Source organism: Cervus elaphus, chromosome 5 (genome assembly GCF_910594005.1).
Source record: "Cervus elaphus chromosome 5, mCerEla1.1, whole genome shotgun sequence".
Lineage (NCBI taxonomy): Eukaryota > Metazoa > Chordata > Mammalia > Artiodactyla > Cervidae > Cervus > Cervus elaphus.
The window spans coordinates 36,061,467-36,073,670 of record NC_057819.1 but is presented as its reverse complement, the minus strand read 5'-3'; the positions used below and the strand labels follow the sequence as shown (position 1 = coordinate 36,073,670).

General features: G+C 34.8%; 1 protein-coding gene across 9 annotated transcripts in view; it reads right to left on the bottom strand.

The window, feature by feature from the left end:
- Positions 1–12,204, bottom strand: part of KIAA1109 (KIAA1109 ortholog) — a 196,559-nt gene that overhangs the window by 135,442 nt on the left and 48,913 nt on the right. For all 9 annotated transcript variants that reach the window (XM_043902345.1, XM_043902336.1, XM_043902343.1 and 6 more), the window contains 5 exons: positions 11,472–11,589; positions 3,358–3,513; positions 3,000–3,097; positions 731–909; positions 457–563 (listed from right to left, as the gene is read on the bottom strand). In XM_043902345.1, the coding sequence (XP_043758280.1) occupies positions 457–563; positions 731–909; positions 3,000–3,097; positions 3,358–3,513; positions 11,472–11,589 (658 nt within the window). The remainder of the gene's footprint in view (positions 1–456; positions 564–730; positions 910–2,999; positions 3,098–3,357; positions 3,514–11,471; positions 11,590–12,204) is intronic.

Genomic DNA, 12,204 nt, shown 5'->3' with positions numbered 1-12,204 from the left:
AAATAAAGCCGCACTTAAGCCTCAGGGAAACTATAAATAATACGACAGCTGTCAAAATGCATTAAAGAAACTAACATTTTACAAAATCAAGCACTCTAAATCTATAGATGTACATATACCTGACTTCATACTCCAGCTCTGCCCACCAGACCTTGAGAAAATTATTCCTTTCTCTGAGCATATTTCCTCAACTCTACAATGACAATAATATTATAATATCTATTTCACAGAGTTGCTTTAAGGATTAAATGAGATAAAGTAAACCAAGAAACAGTGTGGTCTAGTAACTGATAGCAAATGTCCAAAGAAAGTTATGCAAAAAATCTCAGATGACCTGAAATGCATAATTATGTCAAAAGAATAGATGCATTTCCAAAAAGTTTTAATTTCTTCTTTGTATCCTTGATGTTTATCAATTTTGATATTTTAAGATACTGATTATACAGAAACACTTACATGACTGTTTCAGCTGTTCATCTGCTTTTTGTGGATAAATTGGATGCCATGTATAATCAATTGTAAGCATGACACTTGGGACAGTCCAGCATTCAACCCAACCAGCCCTTAGAAGAGTAAAAAATAAAGTTTCTAGTCAGGTACTTATTCCTTTAATTGTATTTAGATACCAGTTACATATAGACAAATTTTACTATTATTCTCTGAAAGAACTGAAAGCTTAATTTCTCCTCATTAACACAAAATACTTAAATCACTAATATTACATACTTACTTTTCTTGAGTAATGTTCCGCCATTTTGGTTTAACTGTTTTCTGGCCACTTTGACATTCAGCAGGAATACCAGTATCATGAGTCATTTTATTGGGGTGGCAATTCTTTACCAGCATAAATAATGAGTATTTACTAGGGTGGCAATCTGGTAGAAACAAATGAAGGTCAACATCTTCACCCTAAAAAACAATTTATAATAACCCAAAGTAATAAAACAGGTACAGAAGTTTGTTAGAATACTATTTACAAAAAATTCTACCTGTAATACGCTTGAGGATAAATTCAACAAAAAATAAATCTGAAATTGCAAAAATACACTGAATAGTATGTAACTGGAATAAGATTTTACATTATCTGAAATTATGCTTAGAAAGTCAAGAAAAAAATCAGGGAAACAAACTGCAAAATTTTTAGAGAACAGTAAGAAGGTTTCCTTGGATATTTCACATATAATTCAGTTAAAAAAAAAAACAACTAAAAGTATCTAATATAAGCTCAGATGGAATATGTTCAATATTTTCATTAATTTTAAAAATATGATTGTCTATATATAGTAAGTCTTGGTTCCTCAACTGGCTTTTAAGGATTGTATCACAGGATCTTCACTGAGTTTCACTTTTTTCCCTTACAGATGCCCTAATCTTTGCTCATCTTGATGCCTGGTTTCTTAACAGGCAGCATAGTAAGCTTTACTGCCTGGGTCCAAATTCCAACTTAGCCACTCACTAGCTAATGACAAGTTACATAAACTCGCCTCCTCAGTTTCCTATTCCATAAATGTACATAACAACTACTTCAAGAAGGTTGTTCTGAGAATTAAGTGAATTAGTATACATAAAGCAATTGGAATAGTGTCTGGCACTAAGAAGATGTTAAAAAGTGCTGGCTGCTCGTACTATTGTTTCTATTTTTTACCACCATAACCTCCATCAACACTACAACTACTGTTGATTGTAAATACCTTAAAATTAGATGTACCATGAATTCTGAACTCCTAAGAGCTGGCTTTTGGATAAAAGGAAGAAGGTCCTTGTGTTTATTCCCTGAATTCATGGGTACAATTAGAAATAAAATACTGCTGGCCTTTGAATAATACAGGTGTGAATGCACAAGTCCACCTACACGTGGATTTTTTTTCAATGGTAAATACTACATTACTATACAATCTGCAGTTGGTTGAATCTGCGATGCTGAACCTTGGATACAGAGGAACCAAGGATATGGAGGTTCTAGGGAAAACCAACTCTAAGTTGCACATGAATATTTTGATGGCAGGGAGAGTCAGCACCCCAATCCCTAGACTGTTCAAGGGTCAACTGTACAAAAAAATGTACAATCTAGTTCACAGACTCAGTAAAACATTAGAGCTACAATAAACTCTTAAGAGAAAATAAAGATTAGTAACAGAGGTTAGAAATGAGCTCTAACAAAATGACTCAAGGAATTTTTTTTCATCAGCCAACTTCTTTTTAAGTGAAGTACAGTTACTTACAATATTATTCAATATACTCATTCTAGTTGTATAGCACGGTGATTCGATGTTCTTATGGATTACACATTATACAAAGTTATGACAAGATATTGATTATATTCCCTGTGCTCTACATTACATCTCTGTGACTTATTTATTTTATAACTGGTAATTTGTATCTTTTAATCTCCTTCACCTATTTCACCCGTCCCCATTCTAATAACCACTAGTTTGTTTTTTGTATCTCAGAGTCTATTTTTGTTTTATTCATTCATTTGTTTTGTTCTTTAGATTCCAAATATAAGTGAAAACATACAGTCTTTGTCTTTCTCTGTCTGACTTATTTCACTAAGCATAATACCCCTTCTAGGTCATCTATGTCACAAATGGCAATATCTTGTTCTTTTTTAAGGCTGAGTAATACTCCAAAGAGTCTATATACCACATTTTCTTCATCCACACTTCATTCATCTGTCAATGGGCACTAAGGTTGCTTCCATATCCTGGCTACTGTAAATAATACTGCCATGAATACTGGAGTACACATATGTTTTCAAATTATTGTCCAGCTTCTTAGGGGAACTTAGGGAATTTATGGGAATGGCAGAATATTGCAATTAATGACCAAAAAAAAAAAAAAGCAGCAATTCTGTGATACTAAAGTTAGTGAACAGTGGAGGAAAGCCAAAATACTACAGGCTGGCAACAGAATGGGCTGGAGAGAATAAAGATAAGTGCCAGGAAATCAAACTTACTAATAAACCTTGTGGAACAAACAATGCATCCAACTATACGTACTTTTAAAGAGAACTTGGTATTACATGTAGCTGGAACAAAGTCCGTAAAAGGCAAAGAAAAATCAATGTTTAGTGTTTCCCCACAGGCTGCCAGGTACACTGCAAAAAAAGAGAAAAAGAAATTTAATTTCCAAAAAAAAATTAAAAAAAAACTGCCTTAAATACATACCTAAACAAAATTAAACTTAACTGCTTAGTTCAATATGAATTCTGAAATAGTTCTCTGAGAGCCTCACAAGACAATGCAAAAAAATATCAATTCTAGTATCTATTAAAACTAGAAAATCAATACCAATTTTCTTTGTTGATATTTGTCTTAATGAACAGAACATTTAACCTAATTTTTTAAAAGTACCTACCATTTTCCTGTTGTTTAGTGGAACAGTCAATCCAGTTGTGCTGATTAGCTGCCCAAATCATTTCAAATTGATGAAACATGATTTTAAAGTTCCATGTATATGGAACAAATGAAAAAATGTCTGGTGCACTATCACTTGACCAGTCTTGAATTAAATCTAAAATTATTGGGATAGGAGACAAAATGTATAATTAATTGAAATTCAAAAAACAAAATAAAAATATTCTAATATCAAAAATGATGTTTTCAATTGTAATTAAAAAGAATTTTTATACAAAAATATTAAAAGGTTATTAAGATGGAGCTAAATTAAGATTGCAAGAGAATTATCAACAACCTCAGATGTGCAGATGATACCACTTTAATGACAGAAAGTGAAGAGGAACTAAAGAACCTCTTGATCAAGCTGAGAGAGGAGAGTGAAAAAGCTGGCTCAAAATTCAACATTCAAAAAACTAAGATCACGGCAAATAGATGGAGAAAATATGGAAAATGTCAGATTTCATGTTCTTGGGCTCCAAAATCAATGCAGATGGTGACTGCAGCCATTAAATTAAAAAACGCTTGCTCCTTTGAAGAATAGCTATGACAAACGTAGACAGTATATTATAAAGCAGAGACATTACTTTGCTGACAAAGGTCAGTATAGTCAAAGTTTGGTTTTTCCAGTAGTCACGTATAGATGTGAGGGTTGAACCATAAAGAAGGCTGAGTGCCAAAGAATTGACACTTTCAAACTGTGGTGTTGGAGAAGACTCTTGAGCATCCCTTGGACAGCAAGGAGATCAAACCAGTCAATCCTAAAGGAAATTAATCCTGAATATTCACTGAAAGGTCTAATGCTGAAACTGAAGCTCCAATACTTTGACCACTTGATGCGAAGAGCTGACTCACTGGAAAAGACTCTGATGCTGGGAAAGACTGAGGGCAAGAGGAGAAAGGGGCGACAAAGGATGACATGGTTGGACGGCATCACTGACTCAACAGACATGACTTTGAGTAAAATCAGGGAGACAGTGAAAGACAGAAAAGCCTGATGTGCTGCAGTTCATGGGTTCGCAAAGAGTTGGAAATAACTTAGCAATTGAAGTACAACAAATGAACAGTTTGACAGTAAAAATGCTTACTTACTAATCACAGTTACAGATAAGAAAATTATTAATGTATTTCATATACCTATTATATCTTTAAAGAAACTTAAGATAAAAGAGCAAGAAAATCACCTGATATTCTGCTACTCAAGTATCTAATATTGTGGACATATCTCATTCTAGTTTTTTCTCTTTGTAAATTTTTACACTATCCTAGATGCACATGTGTTATGTATTACTTTTTTTCACTGAACTCAAAATTTTGCCATGTTATTTAATAGACAGTAACAAAGATTTTAGTGATAGTTCATTAAAAAGATCTGCAAAGATTTATTTAACCATTTACTGTACTTGGATATTTAGACTTTCTTCAAATTTTTGTTGTAGACAATGTTATTGCATATATTTCCATACAAGATATTTTACATATTCAGAATTATTTTGTCAGGATAGATTTCAAAAGTAGATTTGCTAGGTCAAAGTTTATGAATTTTTAAGGCTATTATAAATCACAAGGACCTCCCAGCTGGCTCAGTGGTACAGAATCTACCTGCCAATGCAGGAGATGCAGGAGATGCAGGTTCGATTCCTGGGTCAGGAAGACCCCCTAGAGAAGGAAATGTCAACCCACTCCAGTATTCTTTCCCGTGAAATCCTGTGGACAGAGGAGCCTGGAGAACTACAGTCCATAGGGTTGCAGAGTTGAACACGACTGAGTGACTAAGCCACAATAAATCACAAACTGCTTTCCAAAAGTAGTAGATTAATTTATGTTATTAAAAATATATGGTCAACTATCTATTTCACTGTACCTGTTCCTGCATTATATTTCTTTCTACCTCTCTTTCTGTTTTTATTTTTGATGGCAGCTGGGGCGCTGCGGCTTGATAACTGATAACTGAAAAATGATATCTCAGTTTAATTGAATTTTTTAATTACAAGGAGGACTGAACATTTTTTCATGTCACTTTATTCACAAAACAAATATCTACAGAATGTCTACTGTGTGCACACTCTGTTCTAGACCCTGGGAATACAATGTGAGCAAAACAAAGTCTTGACCTTAGAGTTACAGTCAATCAGCTTTATTGACTGCTGATTTACTGTACTGCTGGTTCAGATGGTTTAATTGGTGCTTTTCAAAATTGTGTTCATATACTTTGTCTGCATATCCTTTCATACTTATTTTTTTTTAACCCCAACAGGCAAAAGCTCTTTATACTATACAAGGATGTTAGCCCTATTCTATCACACTGCCTTTCCTTCTGGCAGTCACATCATTTACATGCATTGTATACTCACCGGAATCACATTCTTCAATCAACTGTAACCCTCCTAAAGGTGTCAGGCTCATCTTTGTATGCTCAGTACATAATACAGTGCTACAGTATCAGAACTTTGTGTATTTGAAAGAGAGAAGCAAGTACCATTGTTTTAACACAAACTCTTGACAACCAGATAGTCCTGGGTTTATATTCTGGCTTATCATTTTACTAGTTATATAATCTTGAACAAATGACTGAAATTCTATTGGTCTTCTCTTTTACAAAATGGGGACAATTGCACAGACTTATTTTGAGAATTTAGGGGCTAATAAGTGAAACTTTAGCACAGAAACTGTCACAAAATAGCATATGAATGGTAGTACTTATTAAAGATATTCTAAGAAAAATAACAGGCAAAAATAATTAAATATTTAAAGTCATTTTCCTTGAATTTTAAAGGATATCTTTAAAGGAGAAATATTAGATTCAGTAAAGAAATCAGAAGTTAAATATCATATGAACTCCTTTTAAAAATAACTGCAATGTACAGAAACTTGTACACATATATTAAATCCTCTGTTGGGAAAATGACAAAATAATTTAATATCAAGTTTCAATAAAAATTAATAAGATGCAGAGTTTTACTTTATCATCAATAAAAGGCATATGGCCAATTAACCTATTCTGAGACTAGAGAAAGGAAAATTCCACTTAATTTTACTTTATTTTAAATACATTTTTATTTCTTTTAACAAGCAATCCCAGTAGTTCATCATATCTTACAGTATCTATGCTTACTTCTAAAACTTTATTTCTACATACTATTGTATCTAACTATCCTGACTGCATCACTTGCTTTAACACAATGGTCAGCACTCAGGAGGTGCCCAAACGTTATCTCTGGGATTAACCAACTACACAATACAAAATTTATCACTCATCAAGTTGTTTTTCCTCATGTTTTTCCCTCATAAACATGCTTGGTTCTGCACTTTAACTCAAATTATTCATCCCTTCTAAAATAAACACACTCTTTGGTAACCTTTTTGTTAAGGAAAATGCTAACCATCTTTAACAACAACATGATCATACAGAGAGAACAAGGGTCTACAGTCAAAAAATTGTTCTTAAATGTCTCTCCCGCTTATTGGCTTCATGAGTCTGCCCAAGTTGTTGAATGTTTCTTCAACCTCCTCACCGTTAATTCAGGGATAACAGTAACAGCTGTCTCTTTTCAGAGTTGTGAAGGTGAGATAAATGAATATGCTTTGGAATGCTTTATGAAAACACTATGCAAATTTTCATTAACGTTACTGAGTTCACTTACAAAGATCATTTCAGATCCTAATGCCCTTCCTTACTTTCTCTAATTGCCTTCAGATCATGGTGATTTCCTCTGTATTCACATCTTACATGTACTTGTTAAGGTCACAATTCATGCTTGTGCAATATACTTGAGATCGATAAATAAATGCACATAAGCAATGTGCTTAGTTGCTCTGTCGTGTCTGACTCTTTGCAACCCTTTGGACTGTAGCTTGCTAGGCTCCTCTGTCCATGGGATTTTTCAGGCAAGAATACAGGAATGGGTTGCCATTTCCTTCTCCAGGGGATCTTCCCGACCCAGGGATTGAACCTGCGTCTCCTGTCTCCTCTGTACTGCAGATGGATTCTTTAACTGCTGAGCCATCGGGTAAATCTAGACCACATTAGTTGGAGATTAAATAGCAAGGGAGAGTTCTAGGGTGGACCTTGGACCACTGGAGTGGTTGGATGTTAAACCACAAGGGCAGTGAAGCTGCTGTGGGAGGGTGAGAGGTCAGAGTACAGGAGAAGGCTGGATGTTAGACTGCAGGTCAAGGGCATGACCACAGTGGAAAGTTCAGAGGTTAGACCACAACAGAAGGGCTTGAGGTCAGACTACAGCAGAAAGCTGGAGACTGGCTGGAGGTGAGACCCCAGATAGAGTGAAGTGGGTCACACATGTAAAAGAGGGGGTGGTGCAGGGGGAGGGCCACGGTCAGGGGAGCAGTGGGAGGGTGCAAATAGGTCATGGGGATGGATGCAGGCTGGGCTATAGGGAAGGGACAGAGTCAGACAGAGTGAGAGGAAGGAAAGACATAAGTGTGGGGAACTGAGGGAGGCCAGGAGGATGGGGGTGACAGATGCCGCAGCTAAGTCCCCTTTGCCCCTGGCTTTGAGACCCCAGCCCGCCTTCTCCTTGACCAACAGGAACGACACACAGCCCTCCACGCCCAGGGGGGCGCCTACAGCCAAGATTCACTTGCCCGAAGGTGGGCTCAGGCTTCAGAGCTCCCTCTCCCGATACCCTCCTAATTTTCTGCAGGTTGAGATCATGGTTTGTATTTGTTTTGAATCATTATTCATAAGAGACTCTCAGCTTATAGTAACCACTTATTTACTTGATATTACTACTTAAAAGGCTGAAATATAAATGCTAGTGAAATAAACACAAATTCAAATAATCTACTAATCTAAGGAAACCAATGTAATTTTATAGTTACTAGTCAATTTCTATTTTAATGTCTTACAAATTTTTCAAGTATCTTATCTACAATTTCAATATATTCTGCAGTACAGTTTCCCCACCAGCTTACACAACATCTTCCCTGATAAATATTAAAAATTATGGTAACAAAATATTTTTACTAGGAACCTCAAAAGCTATTTCCGATATGTATGTCTCTTTAAACCAAAAAATGTTCATATGACCAACTGGTTTTACCAAATAAATTTACCAGAAAAAGGAAGCTTTTTGATGCTTGATGCTTAATTATTGATAAGTCAAGCATACTAAAAATCAGTAAATATACCAAATATTTGAAAAATTCAGCCAAACATGAACTAATAGGCAATTTGTTAACTGCATTCATTTCAAATATACATGGAATTTTTTTCAATGGTAATGGACCAAACTATAAAACATGTCTCAACAAATATTGGGAATTGAAAAAAAAAAATTTGTGAAGTTGGTAATCTAAATGTTAGTCTGGGGAAAAAACTCATTTACAACTTACTTTATACTTAAGTATTAGGCCAGCAAAAGTCACTCAGTCGTGTCCAACTCTTTGCGACCCCTCAGACTGTATATAGTTCATGGAATTTTCCAGGCCAGAATACTGGAGTAGACAGCCATTCTCTTCTCCGGGGATCTTCCAAACCCAGGGATTGAACCCAGGTCTCCCACACTGAAGGTGGATTTTTTACCAGCTGAGTCACCAGAGAAGCCCAAGAATACTGGAGTGGGTAGCCTATCCCTTCTCCAGCAAGATCTTCCCAACCCAGGAATCAAACTGGGGTCTCCTCCATTTCAGGTGGATACTTTACCAGCTGAGCTACCAGGAAAGTTACACCCTATAAAATATCCATCAAGTGGTACTGGGACTGTTATAATGTCCTGTTCTTCTCTTAGAGTAAACATAAGTCAATTTCACTATTGCCAGTAAAGACTTTACTTCTGCCTTTGTTTTGTATCTTTCATTCCTGAAGCAGCTCTACATTGTTTTTATCATGAAGTGATCTTTGTCTCACACTGAAATCGCTTATGAACAATTTTATCTCACTAATAACTAATGTGAGAATGGTTCTTGAGACATACAAATAGATAGTTTATTTTCTGCAAAAATCTGTCAATAAAGAAATGTAAAACTGAGAAAAGAGAAAAGCAATTCAAACACTATGACCAAGTATGTTTTCTCCAAGATTAGACTAATATTACTCTGACAGTGTCTTTTTTAAAGAATGAAAAAGTTTTTAAAGGATTCTAGAAAGATTTCTGGGGGTCTCCTAGGTGGTACAGTGGCAAAGAATCCTCCTGCCAATGCAGGTGATGCAGGTTCAATCCCTGGGTTGGAAAGATCCCCTCGAGGAAGAAATGGCAACCCACTCCAGGGCTCTTGCCTGGAAAATCCCATCAACAGAGTTGCTTGGTGGGTTACTAGTCAATGGGGTCGCAAAGAGTAAGACACTACTGAGCATGCACACAGCAGCAGAAAGATTTCAGAAGTAATATATCTAAATATTACAGTTGTTAAATCTGGGAAATGAGAACTTAAGCTTTGTACCTTTCTACATTTTAAAAATTTCTCCAAATCAATTTTAGAAAAAAATAACTCAAAAAGCGAATTTCAACAGGTAGAAGCATAAAGACTAGAGTTAGAGAAAGAAAATGATTTAAGAAACACACAATTATAATTTAAGAAATAAGTACTTGTTTAACTAATAAAATATTCAGTCTAAATGTAAGCACTACTACAAAATAAACTTTAAATCTTGAGAAATTTATACTTCTAACTATTCTTAGCATTACTAAAGTCTGAGATTATGAAATCTGGAGGAAACACAATGTAAAGTATAACATGCTTGAAAATGTTGGGTTTTTTCTTTAAGTTTAAATAAATTAAATAATTTATAATCTAAAAAATCTAAAAATAAAGAAACTAGAATCTACTTTAAAAGATTAGCCAAGTTAGAAATGACAAAATATTAAGTGAGAAGGAAAAGAAGATATTTATATAAAAACAGATTCTTGGGCCAGACTATTGGGTTGGAATCCTAACTTGACCTAGTCAACCTAAACCTGGACAAATTGCTTAACCACTCTGTAACTGACTACCCTCTTCTGTAAAATAATGATAATAAAATTTTCCTCAGAGAGTTATAGGGGTTTAATGATTTAATATGTGAAACTGCTTAAAAGAGAAATAGACACTAATACACACAAAGTTTTAGGTATTATTTTTTTTTCATAAACCTGAATTAAGTATTCATTGTCCAGCTTCACTGACAAAAGTTTAACCTTCCAGGACTCTGTCAAAGTTTCTATTACTGAGACCTTGAAACCTGAATCCTGGAGAAGAATCATGTAACTCGTCTCTATTTCATAGATAAGGAACTGAAGCTTAAACAATTAGACAATTTGGCCTACATCATATTACTAGTAAATAATGTCACGACAGAACTACCTATGCATATCTTAATCACTGCTATACCCACAAATAAACAACTGGTGGGTGGACAAACAAATGGATAAATGTAGCAATCAGTCAAACAAATATCAGAAACTCTAGGGTAGCCACTGATCCTGGAAAAGCAGACTGATTCTGTTTGGTTAAACTTCTTACAAAAAAGTTAAAAAGATGCTTATTTTTAAGTAACAATTTAAATTACTATAGTGATTAAACATTTATGTTATTCAGAGACTAAGACTACACATTCCCATACTTATAAAATGTAATAAGTAGCTATCATAACATGCTGCAAGTAATAAAAGAATTTTTCCAACTAACGATAGTATCAATTCAATTATACACATCAACAGAAAGGAGTTAAGTAGGGGCTCTGAATACAAAAACATATTTGACTATGTGAATACATTGTCTGTGGATTACAATAATTAAAACAAAATAGTAAATCCACTATGATGCCTAATTCATAAACAGGAAAAAACCAATTCATTTTCCCCATCTAACCCCCCATTAGAGTGACACAAAAATGAATTCTTGCACTTCCTTCCAAGGTCAATTTTGGATTCACAGTTTCCTTCTATGCATTAAAAGACAGCACAGAACATATATATTTAAATTTTTCCTCTAATAATCTCAGCCCCAAAAGAAGTATAAAAATAAAAAAGTATGAATTGTGTCATTAAGTCCCTATGTTGAATCTAAAAGCAAAACTTAATATAAACAAATTCACTCTGATAAATCTCACTGTGTTTTTATTTATTAGAAAATTACCTGTGAAGAAATTCTTCTGTGCAAAGATGAAGTGGTAGGTGGCTTTATAAACCTCTAATTCACACTGCCATGTCTGTGGCATGTTCCATATTCGGGGGTAGCTGGCATTGATGTGAAACTGCAAACCAAATGTTAAGCAAAATGTTAGACGTTAAAACGTGACATTGCATGAACAGCATTAGAAATGAACTCACACAAACTGGTAATTAAAACTTATTTTCCTACTGAGTTGAACAGAGGGTCCTTTATAGATTTTCAAATTGCTGTAGCTAAAGGTCAGTACCCATGGTTACATCCAGCTCATGAAATACTAAGCCATGATGTGGCCAAAAAAGTTTAAGAACAAGTCAGGCTACAGTTTTGATACTGTAGCTAAACAAAGAGTAACCTCATTAATTCTTCTTTAAACTTAATCTGTTGAGTGAGAGGCTCAGGGTCAAGGAGGGTAATGTGCAACGCATCCCGTCACATAGGAGTTTGGCCACCAGTGCCTCCTGGCTTCTCATTTGACAGCACAGTAGTTATAAATCTGACCTGGTGCTTTGTGATATATTTCACCTGCCAAGGCTTGGCAATTCTCCAAAGGCAAGAGCTGCCTGACCAGGAATAGCATTATTGCACAGTACCATTTATCAGCAATAGCTCAGGAATTCATTAAAATGCTAAATATGTCAGTTTAACACATATTTATAGTATTCAATATATTTTTAGATAACTATAAAATTTTCCTCTT